Source organism: Liolophura sinensis, chromosome 1, assembly GCF_032854445.1.
Source record: "Liolophura sinensis isolate JHLJ2023 chromosome 1, CUHK_Ljap_v2, whole genome shotgun sequence".
Classification (NCBI taxonomy): Eukaryota; Metazoa; Mollusca; class Polyplacophora; order Chitonida; family Chitonidae; genus Liolophura; species Liolophura sinensis.
In genome coordinates, this window is record NC_088295.1 from 69,593,126 (window position 1) to 69,618,713 (window position 25,588).

At 36.8% G+C, this 25,588-nt stretch overlaps 1 protein-coding gene across 2 annotated transcripts; it reads right to left on the reverse strand.

The window, feature by feature from the left end:
• Window positions 1-2,057: 2,057 nt before the first annotated feature.
• On the reverse strand, window positions 2,058-23,738 carry LOC135482298 (nicastrin-like). Of its 2 annotated transcripts, XM_064762214.1 has the most exons (16): window positions 23,655-23,738; window positions 22,247-22,345; window positions 21,436-21,559; window positions 20,831-20,967; window positions 20,132-20,274; window positions 19,342-19,596; window positions 18,288-18,455; window positions 17,697-17,912; window positions 16,856-17,025; window positions 15,930-16,128; window positions 15,580-15,667; window positions 14,777-14,925; window positions 13,050-13,173; window positions 12,482-12,579; window positions 8,253-8,380; window positions 4,899-5,037 (listed from the first exon to the last, which is right to left on the reverse strand). In XM_064762214.1, exons 1-15 carry the CDS (start codon window positions 23,716-23,718, stop codon window positions 8,255-8,257), a joined length of 2,160 nt encoding a protein of 719 aa, XP_064618284.1. In that variant the 5' UTR covers window positions 23,719-23,738; the 3' UTR covers window positions 4,899-5,037; window positions 8,253-8,254. The 2 variants fall into 2 exon arrangements, with proteins under 2 accessions (XP_064618285.1, XP_064618284.1); XM_064762215.1 differs by lacking the exon at window positions 8,253-8,380 and having other exon boundaries at window positions 2,058-5,037.
• Window positions 23,739-25,588: the final 1,850 nt, after the last annotated feature.

The window sequence follows — 25,588 nt, forward strand, 5'->3', positions numbered from 1 at the left end:
CCACCCAGTCACGTGATCCAATGACGTCGGCGCACCTGCAAGGCCTCCGCTGGGGGATTCCGAATAAGGGCGGAGTTAAAACGGCAGACAGCTTCACTCCAAGGGACATGCACCTGTCAAGTGCATGACAAACAGTCAGACCGGCACGGACATATTGTAACAAGTACATATATACCGGTCTAGCAATCGCAGCGCCTTATCAAAACTGTTTGCGTAAAGTAGTCTTAGATCATACCATAAATCACCATTAAATATGCTCTTTGGTTGAAACCTTAACCATACTGTAAAGCATGTGCTTTCTCCATTTTGGACTTACAGCAGAGCGGCGCATTTCGTAAGCAGAAAATAGGCGGTTCGTGTTATTAGAACGTTTGAACCGCACTACATACAGTTGTGAAATGAGCGAAAAAGACGATTTTTAATGTGCCACGCATAGAGTTCATGTCTAACAATGCTATGGCTCGGAAGCCTACACACACTTCATGCCGAACCATCATGTTTTGTGCGTTTCCGTGCTACGCTTTTTATACTACTGAATTAAAACAGAACATGGGGAGGTGTAGGCCTACATGTATATCTAATTACGACTATCTATCTATATCACCATTATTCGACTATCTATAGTCCAGCACCTCACCTAAAAGAAATTTAACCCTTTTATGTAAAACGAAATAAAAAGAAACATCCCCCAAATAGAACCTCAGCAAAACGTCATCGTCGACCTAGATTATTTTTTGGCGCAGGCTTGTAAGACAGTACGATAGCCCGGATGGCTGTATGTAGGTTACACAGGTTACATAGATCTACAGGCATGTCGATCTTCTGGCTTAACGGTTGTCCCTCTTGGCATTATCACATGTGGTTCTATGATAGTACGGTACTAGCTATGATAGTGACTGTGGCAACATTCTAGTATAACTTATACTTTGACAGTACTTGTACATGTAGTCTACAACGAATGAGTAAAAAAAAAACTAAAAAATAGAGCTGATTGTTTAAGTGCTCCGGGGCATATTTTTAAAATTAAGCTTGAACTCACACACTCACAGGGAACGACATTTACTTTAAGTAATATTATGTTTTACCACTACATGTATTTCCATTCCTTTTTTTTTTTAAAACAAATTATTGCAACTATGTTGTACTATAATTTGTTACGCCTCTGACCACATTTTTTGTGCAGGCCTATACTGTCTGATATTGGAACATGTATATACAGTGTATTTGTAGTATTAAGTTAACACATTGTTAACTTCACAACCATTATGGGAGGGGCACTAAATTCCTGGCATGTCAGTTTTCATGTTTCGAGCACCAGTGTTTTTATAATTGAAATTCACGACGCTAAATATACCATTAATTATTGGTGTTGCAGTGCGTGTCAACTTGGATGTGGTTGGTTTGTGGGAATTATTGACACTAAAATTTCTGCTTTGGAGGAGGTGGGGGTGAGTGTCTGGGGGTGATTTGATCTCTTGCCCATGATATTGCCATTATGCATTTTCATCAAGTTTTAGACCCTTGATTTGTGATTGTGAATTGCATTTAATCTGTAAAGTTAAATGGTTCATCAAGCTAGAGTGAAACACATTTGCTGCAGCTTAGAAACCTTATCATTGCTCTGAATTATGTTGCTATACATGTAATTATGAAAACCTATACCCCACCTGTGAGAAAGATAGTCAGTTTCTTGCCACAGACTAGTAGCTTACTACGGGGTTCTCCATTATCCACCGTCTGTGACAGTATCTGCCATCATATACGCTCATTCCTCAATCTTTTTGTATACTATGAAAAAGGAGTTTTGTGTATAATTTTTGCATGTTTATAATTTGGAAACAAAAGTACACTGGTTGGATTGGCAAATTTCAGGGCTTCACAAAAAGTATAATTTTATCAGTCTATACAGATTTATGTAACGCAATAATGTTGAAGAATTACAGTAAGTGAAATATTCTTGAGTTATGTGTCGAACACCATTCAATTAATCATGTGATGAAATGATTATCCAATAAAGGGAAAGTCTTCTGCATAAAGTATCAATACAAATTACAGTATGGTTTACAAACAGATGAGAATCAGTTTACTTGCTGTAATAGTCATGAAAAATACAAACAGTTTTCAATCAGGTGTCTTGTATATACATATGTTACAATATTAAAGTCAAGCATAAGACTACATCAACTGACATTGGTCGACAACAAAAATTATTCATATCTACTACTCCAATTCTTCTAAAATATGGGACAGATATTAGTACTGCTCAAAGTAGAATATTGCATTTCTTTACCAGCCTTTTGGAAAAGTAAAGATATGAATGAGTATGTTGTTCATTACATGGTCTAACAAGAAAAAGAAACTCAATATTTCTGCTAGAATTACACACACATTGGCTGAAATGAGCAGACCAGGTGTCTCAAAATTTAGAAGAAACAGGGTAGATACCGTGTTGACTCACAGCTTCACTCTTGAGGTCATTTCAGATTTTTATCAACAACAGTATATTAACACAGTTACTATCTGAGTTTACAATACTTCATAGTTTTCATGAAGGGGACAGTGTCCGTCAAAACCTGATGATAGTTTTTCAAACCTACATGCAGTCACATGTATAGGGTAAATGTACACTACTGGTCGCTGATCATAGACATGCAGCATGAACATCAATAAATGTACATCAATTTCATGTTTTTTAACAAGTTGCTAAATTTGAAATTTTTACAGTCCTGACTACCAGATACTGAAGACTCTGCATGTGGTGCATATTTTAAGCGCTGACTGAAACACTGTTGCATCATCATCACTTTTTGACCGTATAATGTGATATATAAACACAATGATGTCTTCTTATGACAGACTCAAAACTGTACTGGAAATTCTAACAGACTGAAACAGTAATTCAACTTACATGCATATGGAGCTCTTTTCCAAAAACTGTTTTTACAAAAAAAAAAAAAAATCCAAAAGAAAGCCTAAATATATACAAATATAGCACTTGTACAGCACTACAACATCCATATCAACTACTATGGGCCACTGAAGGAATCTTTCAGTCTGACATGATGTGATCAAAATGTTCAGCTAAGTAATTTTTTTAGTAATCCACTGAGGTTAAAATTGCTCTGGTCCATCACAGTTACATATACATGTATAGACCTTTCAGTACAATATCTAATTGTGAAACACTAGTATAGTTCATGGACACTCTAACCATATGCATGAATACAGTCTGTTAAATATCTATAATACATATTTGTATACTGTACAGAGTAAAATCAAGAGCCATAAATACAAAATGATATTTACCAATGAAACAAGTCTTTTTGTGAAACTATTAAAAATGGCAAAAAATGCATAAAACCACAGCAGTAAAATGCACAGCATATCATGCTGTGAAATGACTACATTGGTTAATAGGTATTAACTTTAGTGAACATTTGTTCAAATAAATTGTCGTTCAACCTTATAATCTTTCACCATAGTCCTGTAAGTGCATCCATTTCTTAAGCATTTGCCCTAGTAGTGGTGTTGCTTATATCAGATAAAATTTACTGTATCGTACACACAACAAATTCATCTTCGCAACTTTTGTAGATCTTGTATTGACCATTTCAGTGTGTTGTTCTGCTACATTTGTAATTCCCCCTTTATGCAACACAACACTCTGATATGATTTCAAACACTGGCAATCAGACAAGAAAATACTTGCTCTGATTACTCAGCTTGCCTAGTTGCACCATGAGGTATAAATTTATTCTACTTACACCTCCATGATCTCCCCACAATGCTTCCAGCTGGATGACCATGAGGTATAAATTTAGTCTATTTATACCTCCATGATCTTCCCACAATTCTACCAGCTGGATGACCATGAGGTGTACATTTAGTCTATTTATACCTCCATGATCTCCCCACAATTCTACCAGCTGGATGACCATGAGGTGTACATTTAGTCTATTTATACCTCCATGATCTCCCCACAATTCTACCAGCTGGATGACCATGAGGTGTACATTTAGTCTATTTACACCTCCATGATCTCCCCACAATTCTACCAGCTGGATGACCATGAGGTGTACATTTAGTCTATTTACACATCCATGATCTCTCCACAATTCTACCAGCTGGATGACCATGAGGTGTACATTTAGTCTATTTACACCTCCATGATCTCTCCACAATTCTACCAGCTGGATGACCATGAGGTGTACATTTAGTCTATTTACACCTCCATGATCTCTCCACAATTCTACCAGCTGGATGACCATGATATATGGGAATTACTTGCAGTTGTTTTCAGCTAACTGTTCGTTTCTCACCATCAGTGACTGAAGTTATTCCAGCATTTTGGGATCACATGATTACACAATAAATCCACCTGAAGGTGTTAAATTATGATCCCAATCTAGACAGACCATATTTACAGATTGCCACATTACTTGTTTTTACTGGAAGATTTCATTCATGTTTAGTTAATCAAAGGATTACAGTGACAAGAGGGTTAATGTGTATTATTTACATATGAATAAGAAAATAAAAGTGTACTTTGCTCCACTTTCACTTTTTAGTCTACTTATGATTATCGAGCTTACAGTACAAAAATATTTACAACCTTGAATAAGTTACTGCAGAATGAAACATCAGTAGGAATGAATTTGGGATGGCAAATGCATGACATATATACATGAGACTGAAGTTTTTCTTCCGTTTCAAGAAAGTTGCTATCACATACACTTCTTCTGGTTCATTCAGTACACAATATTAATCGGCTACTTGAATTATCACTGGAGTTCACATTCAAATATTTAGCAATCTGAAATAACTATGTTCAGTTGCTCATGTTTTCAGCTTGAAGACTTGATGGTTCGTGTATCCAGATAACCTGCATTTCCCTGTTCATTAAGAACATCACGACATTTCTCAGTAGTAAGTGTTGGGCCCTCGCTGAGAGAAAATGATGTTCGCATTGGTATTGACGAAGTACACCACAACAAAGGACACCAGCATGATGATCACCCCCGATGACAAAGTTATAGTCTGAAATGAAAACAGTATAATAACTTCGTGATCAACTGGTATGAAAGAAACAACCACAAGAAACTGTATTCATTATCTGAATATAAGAACTGTCTGCTCCTCAGAATTCTGAAGCACTGTTGTTTACAACACCCCTGGTAATCTGGATTTAAATCACACACACACACATGTAAGACTTCAGAGTGTACCTTAAATACACATAACACCACTTGTGACAGGCTTCTAAATAATGAATACAGGCATTACAACTGTGCCGTATCTGTTGTCAAGAGAGTGCCAACAACTAAGAAAGTTCGTAAAACAAGCAGAAAATATGGTAAAAGATAGGTTTGGTGGTTTTTAGGTATATCTGTCCCTTTCAATGAAGCAACACATTTAAGATTAAAAATCAGAATTGTACTACATAGCAGCATTTAAGATAAGATGGTGTAAGTACATATATTGTATCTTCTTGTGGCAGGGTGAGTCCATGTCACCACAGTGCTGACCCCTAAAGTATCATGCTGAAGACACCAGACATAACACCCCACCCAGTCACATTATACTGACACTGGGCCAACCAGTCATGCTTCCTTGCAGAAGCAAATACCATTTTTAAAGTCTTTGGAATAAAGTCTTCGACCCAGGTTTGATCCCAAGGTCTCCTGGCTTTGAGGTGGATGCTCTAACCATTAGGTCACCGAAGCAGTCACCATAAAATACAGCACACACAGATAATCAATATCTTACCCGGCACTACACACTTACATGTATTTCAATCCTTACATGCTTACCTAATAAATCCTAAATTATCAGTAATCATATTTATTCAAAATGTGTCACTTTTGCATTTGTTTTTTTTTTTCATTTGTGGTACTGCTAATGGCTGCTAGATTGTTGCCATTGGTGATGCCAACAGTCTGTGTGTGATTCCTCCAAATGGTATCATCATGACTAAACCCTTGAAACAGGGTCACTCTGTACACAATACATTAACCACAGCCATTCTCGGATTGTCAATATACACAGATTTTACTCTGTATTATGTTTTATGACCACTGAATATACTACTTTGTACTTAAGTCATAGTTCAGCGCTTGAAAATAAAACAGCCCTATAAATGTTTATTTCAACTAAGAATAAAAAAGGTATGACATCTTCCAACATTTACATTACCAATCAATCATAACAATATTGCCAAATCCATTCACATTTCATAAATACAGTTATAATTGTGCATTTACATACATTAAAAAGCTTGAATCTGTTAGTGCATTTACAACTATTATGTATGTCATTCTTGCTCAAAACACATAACGTCAGGTGATTAGTACATTAGCACTACCTTCAAAAAAGCCAAATAAACTGCATGCTTATATGATAATTAGTACTAATACCAGATTAACACAGTCATTCAACCTTCCCATGAAAAGCGAACTTAAATTAACGTACCCTAATTTCCTCTAAAATTTGGGACACCTTGTCTGCTCATTTTCGCCAATGTAAATGCAATTCTAGCAGGAATATTGAGTTCCTTATTTCTCACATGGGTAGCCCATCTAATGAACAACATAACCCATATCTGTATTTTTTCAAAAGGCTGGTAAAGAAATGTAATATTCTAATTTCAACACTACTACTACTATCTGTCCCAAAGTTTAGAAAAACTAGGGTAAATATACTTTCCTTCGTTGGTTGATGGAAATATTTACAGTTCTAAAAAGCTTGTAAGAGAAGTGAAGTACAGTACTTATATGTACTTATACATGTGTATACATAATACATGGGCTATCTACAGGAAGGTAAGACTATGACTACCTCCAGATATATGTACATTACAACACTCTCAAATTATAAAAACTTCAATAATTTTAATATTCAGTAACAATTGAACAGTTCGGTAACATGTTTCACAAAAGACGTATTTTGTAGATTTTGTTTCACACAAAGATCTCAAAATAAACTATGAAACATTGAACATGTCATGAAATAAGCAAGACAGACAAGCAGTTTCACGGTCGTCTCATCCTATAAAGGTCAGATTTCCAGTAACACTGTCTTTTAAGTTTGACACTATTTTTCCCTTACATGTAGTACAATATCATTTGAGTTTCAAGTTCAAACTCTTTTATAGCTAAAGGTAAAAACATCATACTGTCAAATATGTTAGGGAACTATTTTCGAAGACATTTATTCTAACATGAGAGCATGAACAAATTTGTACAAAAAGTTACTAAGACTATACGACTAATGGGGAAAACTAAGGAGCTGAACGTTTATTAACTTTTGAAATTTCTAAAGTAAAGAGGTGTCATTTGTGCTTTCGCAACACCATGAGAAAGGTGATCAGCAAAATAATGTCAACACAGGTTGCCAAACATTTCTGACCAGTCACATGATAAAAGTAAGACTGTTTTTAATTATCTATATTTTCTCAAATGAAGTTTGTAGCATGTGCCAAATACACAGCGTTCTATTTGAATGACACTATATTTGATAATGGCCACAGTTGGTCACTGCAGGTTAAGGAGCTGTATCTTCTAAGAGTGGCCCACACTTCCTTCAGTGAAAATATAGATTTGACAACAAGGCTACCCTTAACAATTACCCTGTATCCTAATACAAAAAAATACAATGTCATGTAATTTACGGTAATTAACCTGCACACAGCACCTCAACCATAGAACATCTCTCTCGTGTGATTTCGATTTTCTATGCATGCAAAACCTGAAGTCAATATATGCTGCACTATTTGTATGTTCTTTTCGAACGAGAATGACATAGGCTACCTTTGGGGACTCCTAGCTGTGATACACTAAGATTTTCGATGAGTATACGTCAGTATGTTCCATATCTTCCTGCAGATGTGTTGGCTTGATGAATTCACCAATCCCAGGACTAAAATTTTCAACTACAATATGATAAAATATTCTGAAGTAAAACCATAGCTCTCAGCTATTGACATATTAATGACCAACATGAGCTACTGAATTCTTACTACTCTACCTGTAAATAACTGGCTAATTCTTCTTATTTGATTGATTGATACAACACTTGAAATGCTTCAAATATCCAGGTGCGGTCACATAATAGTGCAAAAGTGTCTACTGGCCTGTGCCGCTGAAGATATAGGTGACAGGGATATAGATCAGAGTAGCAGCATCCTCCACCATTCATGCACAACTAAAGATGATTAACCCAGATACCAAAGCAAATGAGAAGTAAAGGTTACAAACCATTAGTTAGCTGTGCTAACTGGCGAAGGAGGCGGGACAGAGAAAATGGTGCCAGCCTTTCGGGATATGAAAAAAATGAGGCAGTGGGAGCAAAGTAAAACTGCTATGCCAATGCCCAAAGTTAACATCTGAAAAGAGCAAAGGTGATGAGAAATTCCTTTAACAAGGGTCATGCATCTACATAAAATACAGGTATTACACCATAGCAAAGCTGTACGACACCCCTTTGAGCTCATAGATTTATGCCAAACTCCCATTCATGACAGAATTATATAACATATGGAAAAAAAAATCATGGATCAAAATACATATACACATCATAAATTACCAAAACAACAGCAAAAAAGATAATTGTTTACGTTAAGCATAAAATATTTCTTCAAATGCAAAATTGCAGCACTAATCCATAACATCATCAAAGAAGATCACTGACTTCAAGCAGATGACAACATATTAAAAGTTTCAGAATCACATGGCAACAAGCAAAGGAATTTTTCATATTAAGCTATTTAGACAGTCAATATTAATCAATACAGGAACTCTACATTATGCCACATAAATGAGCATATTTTGCTATCCAATCACAATACTGGGAGCATTGGCCTCTCCTGTTTGCAACTCAAATTAAGTGCAACATGAAGGGTAACCCAGTACCCTTCTACCCAGTAAACAAATAGTTAGGTGTAAGGAGTGTTATTTTGATTTGCAGTGAATTTATTGAGCTGGTTCCTACATTTCTATTCTTCTTAACATACACATTAACTTCATTAAGTATGGTCAACATGTTGCAGTTTGCAGCACCTGAATGTAGAAATATTTATTTATTTATTTATTTATTTGATTATGCCGTACTCAAGAATATTTCACATACACAATGGCAACCAGCAATATGGTGGAGCAATACTCATATCAAGCAGGCACAAATGTTTATATCATCATAGAGTAGCTTGACATATTTTGAGACATTTTCTTCTCATGTGCATTTCTAGGTACATGTGTTTATTAAGTAAAAGGCTGTGCCAGCTGAAAAAACTTGAAAACGGGCTCTTTTGCTACGCTCAGTCTTTCATTTGCTTGGCATTCACTTTTAAAAGTCATTTGAGAAAGGCTGAAAGCAGCGTCTTTGTTCTTGTCATAATATCCATTCCTGTACTTGATCACATGTAGAAGTAAGAAAGATGAAAGCTACATTTTATTTTAATTGTTGTGCAGCACCATACTAAGGAATTGTTCACAGATTTGCATACCACATTAGTTATGGGCATGTGGTCTTCAACCAACCCCAGACTGCACAAATAGCCCCTAAATCAATCGCTTATTGTTACCAAGGCCCCATGAACATTGTTACCAAGGTCCCATGAACACTGTTACCACGGCACAATCATCATTGTTACCAAGGTCGCATGAACATTGTTACCAAGGTCCCATGAACATTGTTACCAAGGTCCCATGAACACTGTTACCACGGCACAATCATCATTGTTACCAAGGTCGCATGAACATTGTTACCAAGGTCCCATGAACATTGTTACCAAGGTCCCATGAACACTGTTACCACGGCACAATCATCATTGTTACCAAGGTCGCATGAACATTGTTACCAAGGCCCCATCACCTTTGTTACTAAGGTCCCATGAACATTGTTACCAAGGCTCCATCAACATTGTTACCATGGCCCCATCAACATTGTTACCAAGGCCCCATGAATATTGGGACCAGGCTAATGTAGAAATTCCCTGCTCAAGACTTTCTGTGTTTTATCAGTGGAAAGGCCAACATTTTAATTTCTAAATCCTACATGTCCCAGATGCAAATGCCTGAATAAGACCTACAGGAAGCCAACTAGAGCCCTGTGTTACAGCTGTACTACTGTTTTAACACAGTCACAAAAGAAAGTTGCAAGACTACAGCAATATATGATAAATTTTTTCACTGATTACCCCTAAACATTCCTGCTACAACTCTTACAACCCATCAATAGAAATTTTGAAACTGAATGTGGTTAATACAATTAGTAACACATGTACATGTGTGGAAGGAATAAGTGTGCCAGTTTATAGTTGGGAATTAACTGAGCTATTCATATGTGCATACATACACGTTCATTTCTATATTAGTAGTTTTGAAGATAATATATTGAATCCTTGAACTGAATTTAGGTGACTGCTACTTGTAACCCAAGCTGTATCAAATCATACATCTTCTATGAAATCTACAGATGGTTTGACTTTTTGATAAAAAGACATGATTGTAACTATCACACATAGTTTGACAGTCAGCATGTGGCAAAGTAAATTAATGCCAAAATATAACATTTATTTTTAAAATATACTGTTGTCTTTTCATGAATATCTAAAGCATTATTTCTGCACATATACAAAGGTCACATCCTATCAACCTCAGTGAACCTACACCCTACACAAAATGATAAATACATCCATTTCTGATTCATATAATACATACACGATGCTACAAAAACCGTTCAAGTTTTGTAGCTCCAAGTAACAGTGTTCACAGATATATTTTACAATCTACATGTAGACTACATTTATACCATAACACAGGGTTATTCAGACATGCAGTTCAGAACATGTACGCTGATGCAAGTGTTGGTGTGCTTTTTTAACCATCTTCATATGAACCAAAATTTATTTTCAAAGTCGTATATAAAAATCAGTTAACTGTCCAGGGAAAATGCCTCTTCCTCAACTCTCAAAACTTCCTGAAAGTGATTCATATTAGGAAAAACCTGAACATGAATCAATTAGCCCTGTTTACCTTCTCCCTGGCACTTTCAGTCATGTGTGGGTTTAGCTCAGCTGTTCATATCTGAACACAGCCAATTTGTTTTTATAAAGAGCTAGAAACAGTGGACTAGGAGATCCAGATAAATGTCAGAAATACAACATCTGCTTGAAAAAATTTGTCAAGCTTCATATCAGCAAGTGATGTATACACAATGTGGTAACGAAGGTGAAGATTTATTGGTACATGTAATTTAATACTATACTCAAGGCTTATTTCCTCACACAAGGACTGCCATGTAGAGGAGCAAAGGAAGTAAACCTTGTTCCTATTTCTCAGGTTCCCGGCTTTGCTCTCCTGACTTAACACTGTGGCCAAACCAGCATGAGCTGGCTTACAGCTTGCAACCTTATCGAGGACTTGATTGGCAGCAAGAAAGAGCCAGCTGAGACACCAAAGCAAGGAAACAACAATGATTGGCCAATCGGTTGAGATGATCAGGTCAGTAATATACGGGCTGAGAAAAAATCTGTGATTTCAATGTGACCCATAAATTCTGAAATATACACGACCCTACTCTAAGTCTTCAAATTCTTAGGACAGATATTAGTAGTGCTGAAAGCAAAGAATTACATTTCTCTCCCATTTTTTAGAAAATTAAAGATAGAAATATGTTGTTCACTAGAAGAACTAATGATGTGAAAAACAGAAACTAAACATTCCTGCTACAGTAACAATTACACATATATTGGCCAGAAAGAGCAAACCAGGCATTCCCAAAGTTAGAAGAATTAATTAACATGTTTTTGGTGGTTTTATGCAAATTAAGAAAGTTTAAAATTCTCTGTAAAAAAAGTCTAATGAAAGAGTTCAGTCATTAGACATAATGGAGTAATGGATGCACCAGGATCTGTATTAGCTAATGCTGGAGTGGAGCTCAGTATACACAATGTACATTGTTTACTTATTTATTTGATTGGTGTTTTACGCCGAACTCAAGAATATTTCACTTATACAACGGCGGCCAACATTATGGTGGGAGGAAACTGGGCAGAGCCCGGGCAAAACCCACGACCATCTACAGGTTGCTGCCAGACCTTCCCACGTACGGCCGGAGAGGAAGCCAGCATGAGCTGGACTTGAACTCACAGCGACCACATTGGTGAGAGGCACTTGGGTCATTACGCTGCGCTAGCGCGCTAACCAATTGAGCCACAGAGGCCCCCAATGTACATTGTAAGTTATATCACAAGGTTTCCATAATGGACTATAACTTTTCAAATTTTTTTTTAACTTCTTACATTTCTTTTTTTTTTGTCATGTGGGTCATGAATTAAACAGGTTAATATGTACATGTAATTCAGTAACTGAATGGTAACTTGTCACAGGTCCACCAGCTTCCAATGTTAAAGCATGCATATACAGTGTTAGAAAGTTCACAAATGAATGTAGTCTGTTAATATACCTTTCTGTAACGGACTCACCTGAAATTGTTCACTAGGAACCAAGAACAACCTGACCGAGAAAGTATCCCAGGTGCTCTCTGTCCAGCTGGAGTATTCACCCGATGCCCAGTCATAGCCTGCACAGTATATAGTACACAAAAGCTGCTACCTTACAACAACCACTCTCTCAGGATCAGTCTTACTGTGAACGATTACACACATTTTTAACAAGCACCATAAGTTGCATCCATTTTTTATTTTTTGAAAGCAGACAGGATACCGTACATGTCTATTTTAAATGACCACATGGCGTAGGTAACATCTAGTCCAAAATATTTGATTTAAATCATGTTCTATCTATGACCACATGGCGTTAGTAACATCTAGTCCAAAATATTTGATTTAAGTCATGTCAATCACACATCCACATAGCGGAAACTCACTGTACTTGTTTTGTATATGTTATATCACTTAATGCAATCAAGCATTTTCACATTTTTTTTTTTTTTTAATAAAGAATAGTTTGTGAAAACTTTCAAATATACATAAAATTTTGCACCACTAACACTGCATTCTATTCCGGATTCATCTGTGAAGTCCTACATACCTGACATTTCATCTAGAAAGACAGGAGACTTGGCTTCGGAATAGGCTGCTGTGCTTCTGTAACACATCCCATGTCTTGTACCATTCTCATCTAATGGGCCTTGCATCCAGTAGTATTCGTAAAGCTGGTAACACACATAACAACATAACCATTTATAATTTTTAGTGAAACAGTGGGTATTCCATCATTTGATCTGTTGTAATTATTTATTACTTATTTATTCTACTTGATTGGTGTTTAACAACCTCAAGAATATTTAACATATATTTATTGATTTGATTGGTATTTTTACACCGTACTCAAGAATATTCCACTTATACGACGGTGGTCAGCATTATGGTGGGAGGAAACCAGGCAAAATCTGGTGGAAACCCATGACCATCCTGTTGCTATTGCTGTTGCTGGCAGCCTCTACCAAGTATGGCTGAAGAGGAAGCAAGCATAAATTATTTATGAGTCTCCTATAAGTCTCCGATGAATATATGTATGTACAATTGGAATTTTATGTCATGCCTAACAATTTTTCTGTCATATAATGAGTCGTTCGGTTTGTGAGTAAATACTTTGTCTCCTTATGGTAGGGCAAGTCCATGCCACCAAAGTGATGACACCACTGAAGTATCATGCCAAAGACACCCTACCCAGTCAAATAATACTGACACCAGGCCAAATAGTCCTGTTTGCTAGCTCCATCTCTCAGTGCTGGGTGCTAAGTGAGGCAGCAACAGGTAACGATTTTAAAATCTGTGGAATGCCTGACCCAGGTCTGATACGATGTCTCCAGACATCCAGGCAGATATTCTAACTGCCAGGTGACCCAAGCGGTCAAGCCTCTTATAACTTCATCAGACAATGGAACACAGGGTCATGAAGAACTCCACTAACCAGTAGCTACTTAACACAATGTTTAACTTTGTTTCCTGTGTTGTTAACATACAGTTGGATGCTGCATGCTCTGAGCTCCTTGTGACAATCTGAAAATCTTTTGGCTCGGCTACAGTTAAATATAAACATCATCACATTCACGTAATTTAAACTTTGTGAAAACCAAAAATAGAAAGAAAAACTGAAAATTGTCAGTTTCAAGAGGGTGCCAGTGCATGTACTTTTACCTTTTTTTTTTTTCTAAATATAAGATGGTCAGAGGGTTTGTACATTCTGGTTATCATTTACTCAGATGTCAGTGTTTATAAGATTTAATGTAATGTACAAAATTGTATGAAAGTACTGGCAATGTCATTGGAACATGGTTACATTGTATGTTAGTCAACATGATTATGTTTGAAAAATGAAAAGACAAAGAAAAAGCCCTATTTGGTGATAAGAAAATGTCTGGCTCGATGACTGAAATCATATTTAATTTTTCACCTGGCATCAAATAATCAATACATCACTAAAACCTAACTCCAATTTTCTATCATCCAGATAATTTATCTATTTCATTGGGGTTTTACATCAAACTCAAAAAATGATCTATACAACTGGGGTGATGGTGACTAGGTTGAGGTCAGAGGAAACTACTGCATTTCGTCAAGATAGCAACACATTATAATAATGCATGACCACAACCCAACAGGAGCAGGCTTAAAAGTATGGCCTTACTAGTCCAAGGTCTGTCATAACACACAGCCGATGCTTTAGATGATCAACTCAACAAGGTCCCCAAAATACAGGTAAATTTGTCAAACATGACATCTACAATATTTAATTAAAATCTCTTTACTCACCTTGTCTGTGCTATTCTGAGCCTTACAGTTATCAGAGTTGTCTGCTTCAATCTGTACTCCCAGAAAATATGCCAGAAGTTTCTTTGTTAAACCACTAACATAGTTTGTATTTCTGGCTACACTGACATAAAAGGGGTATGGCTCTTCATCTGAAAAATAGTCATAGCCATGTACATGTGTAAGAGAAGTAAGAAAATATTGGTACCACATGGGAAGCAACACAATTAATGACACATCAAACTACCAGAACAATTAATTTAGACGATAACTGATTGAGATCGGTATCCTTGATATAAACTTCATGTGAATTTATCCACCATATTGCAAATGGTCGATACTTCCCAATGGGAGGTAACTCTTGTGTTATAACTTTTGAGCTGTGTAATATTGACTCATCATTCACACAAGCTATATGTAAGTTGCTTGCTTTAAGTTTTATGAACAAGGGATAGAGTTAAATGTAACCAGAAATTCCCCACACTCCAATGAAGAAAGGGAGAAATTTAATCTCTGTTTTGCCTTGATTAACACAGAATTACTTTAAACCTAATGAAACTTTCAAAGAGGTAAAACTTTCTGATGGCCACTACAGTTTTGATGATGCCGTTTCTCAACAAAAGAATACCCAGCACATAATAGTGAAGGATATGACCCAGACAAATTATCCTACAATCTCATGCATGCTGTGGTATGAAGGCCAAGGATATATCCTCTTACAGCATAAACTACAACATGTATGCCAAAGATATAAGGGATAAAATCTGATGTGAAGCATATCCATGTGACAAGAATTCGCCACTCACTCAGCTTTTCCACATCTGCCTTGTCTACTACTGTCTGGAAAAGGTCGCAGGTTCCATTATACAGGAAACAATACAGCATATGGGTGACCTGTAAAACAGTATTGGAAACCCTCAACACAAAGGTCATCGTCTACAGACATACCAACAAATAAAAGCAGAAAATATAGCTGAATAAAGCTCAAATATTTTTCACCACAAAAAAAAAAAAAAGAGACTAAAATCTACCTTCATATTCCGGGCTAAATAAGATTTTAAATGGGATATTTTTTTAACAAAAACAGCTGTAGTGGGCTTGTTCTCAGTTTTAAACAAATTTCTTCAATCAGAAGCAATTACCATTCTAGACTTACCATGGGCTCCAATTCCACTGCGCTGATATATGTTTTGTCACCTGTTGATAGTGAATACAAGAACTGTGCCAATAGCGCTCCTTTGCGTGCCAGGTTTTCAGCCTGAGGCGTCACGTAATCATACTCTGAGGACTGATTCAATGATTCTGAATAATTTGCCTTGATGTTCTCCGCAAGGTCAAACCGGCTGTTGTAAAACCTAAACAAAACAAAATCAACTGGTTCATGCACAATGTAATACGGTTTTAAGAATGCAAGACATAAATGAACAGTCAACCTTATCGCTTGCTGAGAGCACTTCGTAGGAGACTTCTGTGATCTTCCTGTTTACTTTCAGTGTGTCTCAATTATCGGGTGTCTGAAATTATTGAGAAGTACAGTAATTTACCTCATTCACATAACTCTCATGGACATGACAATCCATATGGCTGAAGCTGGTCCAAGTGAGCATGTAATTGTATATTATGAGTTAATACATGTACGCAATACTAACCCTCAAAGTCAGAAGTGGGACTACCCTCAAGGTGAGTGGTGTGATATAATATGGCACAGTCTCAAATATTTGTACTCATTTTTTTTTTTTTTTTTTGGAAAGTTGAAGAACGTATCTGATTCTGTAGCCCATCCATTAATAAAAGGTACTCATTTTTTTACAACTCCATCTTTCCTAGAGGACTGAAGACAACTTTAATTTTTCAGTTATATTGACTAGGACTAACATATGTCAATTTTAATTATGAATTCCTTTCTGGTTTTTTTTTCAATCAAAAGCTATGATTTACTAGAGAAATGTGCTTATGATTATTTGATTGGCATACTCGAGAATATTACATGTGCTTATGAGAATAGCAACAAAGACGTTCACACTCACTACAAGTAGTTCTGTGTAACATCTTTAAATACTCTCCTTCAATTTGGAAACTTACTGGTTGGTGAACTCTCTCTGATGGTCGGTTAACATAACAGTGGGTATGGACCTCTTCAGGAGGAAGCGCTGAACAGAGCCCGGGGGTAGAGGTTGACTTTCCCCAGCCAATTTCACACTGATGTCATATTCATTACCAAACTCCTTCAGTTTAGTCACCATTTCCTTCACCTGACAGAGGAATATACGACAAAATCAATACACATCAAAAACAAAAGGCACTAAACCAAATATACATGTATATACTGTATACAGATATATACTGTATATGAAATTAAGTACAATAAACATAAACTCAAAGTAATCGACTCCACACTAAACCTCATATTTCCCAAAAATGTCAAATCTGAGAATAATAAGGGGAAATTCGTGGCTGGTCTAAACTGTCCGCACGAAAAAGTAACACACAAAATGAGGCAGCGCAAAGTTCCACAATGTAACATTCGCTTGTGAATCCCACATTCAAGCAATATAACAGACTGAAAGCAAATTATAAGTCTCGTAAACCAAATTCCATTCTTCCATTCTTCAGAGCCTCGCGGAATGGATCTACTGGATTTTTAAATTCAACAAATAAATGTTGAGGCAGGCAAATAACAGAAATTGTTGAAAGTAGACCTCATCGTTTCATTCAACTGAACAAGTCTTACTACTACTGAGCTCTCAGATTAATGGCAAAATCAGTAACATAGGCATTTTATGCCAAATAAAGTAACTCTTCTTCAACTGCAAATTGAAACAGCTCTAAAACTTCTACATCCTTCAGATCATTCCTTCGTAGTGACATACATACATCCATATTGCACACTGCTTTGTTTGGAGTATATGTCTAGAGCTCCTACCTGAGTGTCTATTTGAGAGGAGTTTCTGCTGATTGGATCAGTGTGAATAGACAGATTTCTCTCCCCAAACCCCAGCTGGTTCACTTCCACCAGATGGGAAATGTGACTAAGGTTAACAGGGTGCAGGTATACATTAGTGTCATCCAAAGTGTTCGGAAAACGATTCTTCTCCATTTCATAGACCATCCGACTTGAGCCAATGTAATCAAATGCTTCCTAAGCAAAAGGCAAGAAAATCCAAAAGGGATAAAACCAAAAGGAACAAACAACAAGCAAATGACTGTAAAACAGTAGATTGGGACACGCACACTTTTAAAACCATATTTTTTCAACCATGAAATTTGGAATGTTGTAGATGTTTTGCGAGGGACAATATTTGGCATAAAAAATAGCTAGGGATTCTACTTCAAACTAGCAGCATATCACAGGATTAAAACATAAGCAATCTCCCCAACAACATCTTCAAAACACAAAAAAACACTTACATTTAATATGCTGATTAATTAGCAACATCTGAGAACCTCAAATTATTTTTAGTTTTTTCTGAGATTTATTTATCACTTTACTAGCAATGTAAATATTTGAACTTACCCCTTGGAAAAAAGTGAACATGATATCTTTTGCATCGGGACTGTTTTGTATACTTTCCTTAGCACCCGACATAGATAAAGCAAAGGCAGCAGTTAACAAGGTCACAAGGCCTGTGATGTCATTGTCTGCACTAGGTGTCACATGTTCAAACAGAGTGAAAGAATCAATCTGCAAAACACACAAAAAAAACCAACAAAAACATTACATCACACCATGAATACTTACACGCAAAGTATCTTCTACAGCGTGTTTGTAAATATTTGTTTAGACAGAATCTCACAAAGACCCCCTATACTTGTCACTGGTCTTGTAAATGGTTCTTCCATTTCTCTGTGGAAAAAAGCTGCCTTATACAAGACTTAATTCATCTATGTTCTGATACTTTAGCTCTTTTGTCATCTTTTACTAAAATGGATCTTGATCTACATACATGTATGTATTATAGTATATTAATGCTTAAAGAGTGATACTGATTCTATTAGTAGGGATAATGAATTCAAGACTCACATCATACTCACACTTCACATTCACATGATGCTCATAATTTAAATTCACTTCATATTCACATGAAAGGTTTCATATTCACATGAAAGGTTTCATATTCACATGATACTCTCTCTTCATATTTACTTTATACTCATACATCATAATCACATGATACTTACACTTAATATTCACATGATACACACACATCATATTCACATGATACACACACATCATATTCACATGATACTCACACATCATATTTACATGATACTCACACTTCATATTCACATGATACTCACACATCATATTCACATGATACACACACTTCATATTCACATGATACACACACTTCATATTCACATGATACTCACACATCATATTCACATTATACTCATACATCTTACTCACATATATTAACATCAAGGTTTGAAATTAACTTTTTGACCCCTTGCCCCAAGGGCGGGCCCATGGGGAATGATGATGGCTAAAACCACTTGCCCTGAAGAAATTTAATGGAATTGGTGCACGCGGACAAGTGCTAATTTCGACCCCTGCACCTCATACTCACCCGTGCAGCAGCTACGATAACATGGTCAAAAGGTAGACTCTTTTCACTTGAGATTTCCTTTACTGTAGCAAACACATTTTGATCTCCAAGTGGATCACAGAACTGGTCTACATTCAGATTTACTATGTGATTTGTCCGTCGTATACAGGTCACTGAGTCTTTAGCTGCAAACATGCCACTCTTCAGTTCTGCAGCACATAGGGGGTATTTTCTGCTTGTGCCATCTGGGTTAGGCTTGTTAAATTTCTCATAGCACTGCAAGAGAGATCCATATTTCATTATGCAGAACAGTTCCTCTGATCCTCTTCATCAATTGAGCATTCAATTTCTCATTTCATTGTAAACATTTGCACATCATCACCTTTTAATCAAGAACAGTTACAATTATTTATTTAAATGTTGATTATTGACATGTTCAAGTATTTTTCACTTCAGTGATGTCAGTGAGTTTTATGGGTGGAGGAATCAACCATAAATTTCTGGCAAGCTACTTCCAAACTTTCCCACATGTAACGTACAGATATGCACACTATATTGATGTAAAACAAGCAGTCATTAATGAATATTAGACTGTGAAAATCTGAAACTCACCAGTTCAGCAATGGTTTTGAGAGGTACCTGGTGAATGTTGAGGGTTTACTACATCTATTTTGGTTTTATCTTCCACCCACAAATCAGGACGCCATGCTACTAGCGAAAAACTCTTAAGTATGGCATTGACCACCAACCACAAAAAACAACAAAAAACAATAAATTCCTTTCTAGAGTCCTTTCTAGGGCCTTCACTCACATCATAAATGGCACTATTCACTTCTGTTTCATTCTGCAATACAAAGATTGGGATTCCGAAGTCCTGGTACATCATACTGCTGCCCACTGGGTTCCAGACCACGCTCTTACAGTTCTTGTAGTCACTGTCATTCCTGTACATTCCTAGAGGAAAGAGAAACACTATGTGCATGCTGCTGCAGTCATCCAACATCTGAAGCATGAATTGAATTTGTGCTTTGTTTTCACCATAACAATAATATATATTGTTTACAATACATTATCATTTTACCATGCATTAACCTACTTGGGGGATTTTAATTTAGTTATTTACTTGATTGGTGTTTTACGCTGTACTCAAGAATATTTCACTTATATGATGGCGGCTAGCATTATGGTGGGAGTAAACCAAGCAGATCCCGAGGGAAACCCACAACCATCAGCAGGTTGCTGAAGACCTTCCCACGTACAGCCAGAGAGGAAGCCAGCATGAGCTGGACTTGAACTCACAGCGACCGCATTGGTGAAAGGCTCCTGGGACACTGCACCGCGCTGGCATGCTAACCACGGAGGCCCCCCCAAGGGATATTACCACAAGCATTGTAAATGATAGAATCCTGTGGATATTCCTTAATTACCCGCAAGAATAACAAAAGTATTTATGAAATTAAAATGTGTTCAGTCCTGGAGGTGTTCACACTTGTGACTTGATGCCTCTTACCAAAAGCATCTAAAGGGCAAGAGTGATCTGGGGAAAATCCATCGGGTGGTAAAGGTGTTATAGACTTGTTAGAAACAACATGACTAACAAGAATGCCATTCACTTTCCCAGAATCTTTTAACCTCTGGACATTTGTGCTGAAACAGAGGATCAAACAATATGTTTTCAAATTAAATTTATGCTAGCAAAATGAAAACATTAACAAAATGTAGATGAAAAATGTAGAACATATATTTACACACACCACTTGCACAACATTCTGTTGGCAACTGTTAAAATTTTTTTTATCTGATATGTGTTTTATGGTGTGCAAGTATAAGATGGCAGCCAGTGTTATGGTGGGAGGAAACTGAGCAGTTTGCGGGCAGACCTTCCCACACATGACTAGAGATGAAGCCAATATGAGCTGGACTGGAACTCTCAGTGACCATTGGTGAGAAGTTGCTGATCATTGTGCAGTGCTAGCATGATAACCACTCGGCAACGGAAGTCGCTGGCAACCATTTAAAGACTGTACGAAGAAAACACACCTTTCATCAAGATTCAGAAAATATTCCTCTACTGTCTATCTTTAATTTGGTTGGGGAGATGACTATCATACTTACACATTGAATATAAGGGATGACATGATGGTTATGTAAGGAGCATGAGGTCCATAGTCCACTATCCAGGTCAAGTCTTCATCGGTCTCTATATTGTGTATTATGCCAACATTGCCTCCCAATTTGGCTATAGAAACACAACATAAATATATACAAACCCAAAATCTGCATATTGTTTCATCTACATATCAACCAGTATATTCATGTACAAAAACAACAAAATCATAGTAGGTACACACAAAGAAAAATATATATAAATAACACTTCAAACATTTCTTTGCTTTTTAATCTGTGTTCAACATGTAATATTCAAGTATATTCTCATTTAGAATGTTTCGACTGTTAATCTGTTAGCGTTAAACAAAAGCATTACAATTCTTTGACCTACAAAAATTATGAGCCAGAAATTATAAATTTCCATTCTTAAATAAAATATGCAAGCTATTTCAAATACGGATTATATCTACCTTAATTTCTCAACTTTTCTCATATGAAAGAGCAATTTTCAGAGCAGTTAATTCACATTTTCAATTTGATTTTGGAGACAAAACCTCAATGGTTAGATTGGCCAGTTCCAGGGCTTCACAAGAAGTATAATTTCACCAGTCAACTGGTGCCTTCAGAATATGCTTGAATAAACACCTTGCAAACATGTAAAAATGCAAAAGAATTACAGTAAGCCAATATGTTCATAGAACAGTTTCATGCAAACAGCTGTATTAAAATCTTCAACCATAATCTTTCTGTATGTGTAAATTCCTGAGGTCACCCTAGTACAAAGAGATTGTTTATATGTAATATTATTTGTACTTACAGGCACAGCCTATTTGATGTGTGGCATTCAATCGACGAAAACAGCCTTGGACACTTTCTAAATTGACATAGATTTTTTTGCTTGTGCGAACACATTCTCCTGCAGAGAAAACATGAGAAAAGTATTTATTTATTTATTTGATTGGTGTTTTACGCCGTACTCAAGAATATTTCACTTATACGACGGCGGAGAGCATTATGGTGGGTGGAAACCGGGCACAGCCCGGGGGAAACCCACGACCATCCGCAAGTTGCTGGAAGACCTTCCCACTTACGGCCGGAGAGGAAGCCAGCATGAGGTGGACTTGCTCTCACAGCGACTGCATTGGTGAGAGGCTCCTGGGTCATTACGCTGCGCTAGCGCGCTAACCGACTGAGCCACGGAGGCCCCAATGAGAAAAGTAATTCGCAATTGTATTACAACTGCAGTTATGACAGTGAGTGTTTTTGTGCAGGTCACAGTCACATACATCTTTGATTGAGTGGCTTGTTTACAATACACCAACAATTTCTTATTCTACATCCCGAAAAAAAACAACTGGCATTTGTCCAATCATTTCAAAGAATGAAACAAATATTTACCACTAAGCACACCATTAAATAATGGCCTTACCAGTTACTCTTTTAATATGCTGTACAATATGCTGAAAGATTCAAAATCAAGCAAAAACAAATCACTGCACAGTACTATTATGCCAATGATATTCCCAGTGGCTAGATACTGCTTCACTTCTATTTTATTTAGCATGTTGATGGATGGAGAGCTACAGAGTAAAAGCTTCAGACATGAGGCAGATTCAGTCCTATGCAAAGCAAGGCAATATGGCGAGATTGAGTACCTTGTGTAAAACATTAATGTTAGCCATATACAGAAGTTGTGGTGAACACCTACAGCTTGAATGGCTTAATGTAGTGTTTAACCAAGTATTTGTGATTGAACGGACAAGGTTTCCTCCAGTGCCCAATGGAACACCACGTCAGTGGCCACTACCTTCTCCACTGGCCGCCGGAGAATGGACCCCTTGAGTACAGCGTAGAGCACAAATCAAATAAATACAGGTAAATAAAGAAAATTCGGACTACAAAATGAACAGGACTAGGTTGCTATTAATGTTTTTTCATTAAGGTGCTACTCTGTCGCTCATTTTAAAAAGTAGATTTTAATGTACTGATGCCATACCCTCTGACACGTGATGTACGCAGCAAACCCCAGCTTTACAACTTCCCACTTCGTGATTTAGTAGTCCCCAACTTACCGCCCCGATACGACTGGACAAGTGAATCATCGTCACTTATTGAACCACAGTTACAGGGTTTTTCAACAAAGCGCCGATCATATAGGACAGTAGTTTCGCAAGAAATTTTCTTTACATAGTATTACAACGATTAAATATCTCCACAAAACTTACCAAGCTCACATATCACGGCAAACACAACAAAACAAAGTGACAGTCGCATCACAAGGTTTACCATGTTTATCAATCAGCTTCCGGCTTCATGACGATCTACGATAGTCGTAAAATGGAGGGCGGTTCACAAATGGGGTCTCCATCTGTCCTTGCAGACGAATTGGGGTTCATGAGGGGTCCTTCACTTTGCCGAATACACAACAAATATGTACAAGGCCTTTCGTATTTGGCTGTTCAATATTTTTATTCTTGTTTCCTTAAATACACATGTCTGCTTTAAGTATTTTAAGGTATTTTCAGTTTATTCAGAAAATATACAAAAAATAAGAAATCCTTCAAGTTGATGTTTATTTATTTAACTGATAGGTATTTTACGCCGTACTCAAGAATATTTTACTTTCACGACAGCGGCTTGCAATGTGGTGGGAGAAAACCAGGCAGAGCCCTGGGGAAATCCACAATATTCAAGTTGATGTAACAAAATAATTAACTGATCTCATCAAACTGATCTGATCTGATATATTATTCACAGTAGATACGTGTAATCAGCGAAGCAGCAACAAATAGGGCCTACCATTTTTAAAGTCTTCGGTATGGCCCTACCCGGGTTTGATCCTGGTTCTCCTGACTTCAGGGCGGGCACTTTAACCACATTAGCTAGGCCACCGAAGAAAACCATCAGGCTTTAAGTGTAATATATATTCCCTTGTACGTTCATGTACATGCATTTGATAGTTTTTAGTTATGTAAGTTAAAGGTGACTCAAACCAGACCCCCCCCCTCCCACCCATCTAGTCCCCACTGCATGTGAAAACAACTTCCTGCTGAATTCATAACACAATGCAAATTTCCACTAATGACTTCAAACCTGACTACATTTTGGTTAAGTTTACACTTGAATGGAACAGAGCCATAATAAATACCACTAGGTAACAATTATTGTTCTTAAGCAGAGTATTTCCAACTGCCTATACAGTTATTTAACTATAGAAATGAAACCAGATTCCACTGAGGAAGTATCCATGGCAAAATACATGAACAAATATACAAGCGCAGCGTTCGTATAGTACAGTGTGCTGTTACTGTGTGGTCACGACAACACAATAACACCATCAGTAGATTAGAAACGAAGCTACCAATGCTTAGTGTATGGATCATATACACATTATGTACTGACCTAACAACGGATTTACACCATGTATTTTTGTTTTAATAAACTCATTGCAAACAGTTTTCGGCCAGTATCTATGCCCATCATGCAGTATACATCATGTAATAAATCTACAGGCGGCCTACTTGATGACATTATGGCTGAGTTTTGCTCTCCATTAGTTGTTCATTTACCTGTACAGGAGAGGAGTTAGGTTTACACTTTCATTTGTCTGTCAGTTGTCTGTGAGAAATCAGTTTTATGGACTTTTGGATATTCAAACTATTAGATTGAAACTTGCTGTATGACTTCATGATGACCAATAAAAGATTGAAGTTTCAGGCCTTTTTGTCCTGTTGTGGACATAAAACACAAAACCGAGCCGTTCCACTAATTTTGGATAAATTATTGTCGTTTCTGTGCTGTATGAGCTTTGACATATAAGTAAGACTCTAATTGCTGCAACCAGCAATAGACATTAGCAATACTCCAAGACTGCTTTAGCTATTATGAAAGATTTCTGAAAATGGTCCTACATGATTTATTTTTTATTTTAAATATTATAATACAGGAGAACTGTTTGGATATTTCTTCGTGGTACCTTGTAGTATAAATGTTACTGTGAGTAGCAGTGAATAGGAATTCATGTGAAAGTGGAGGAAACTATGAAATACTAAACAGCCCACCTCACCTTTTGCTGGTCAAATTTACGATTGGGAGGTGAAAATGACAGCTGATCCACCTCATGAATCTCAAGACAGTTCATATGAGTCAAGGAATTTAA

What these genes read in the sequence shown, in the direction of transcription:
- LOC135482298 (XM_064762214.1), bottom strand. Translation starts at nt 23,718, where the DNA reads ATGGTAAACCTTGTGATGCGACTGTCACTTTGTTTTGTTGTGTTTGCC. An exon ending in TGAATAGTGCCATTTATGAT is followed by an intron (nt 19,597 to 20,131) that starts GTGAGTGAAGGC and finishes TCTCTCTTGCAG; the next exon opens with TGCTATGAGAAATTTAACAA. An exon ending in CTTTCTAGATGAAATGTCAG is followed by an intron (nt 12,580 to 13,049) that starts GTATGTAGGACT and finishes TATACTGTGCAG; the next exon opens with GCTATGACTGGGCATCGGGT.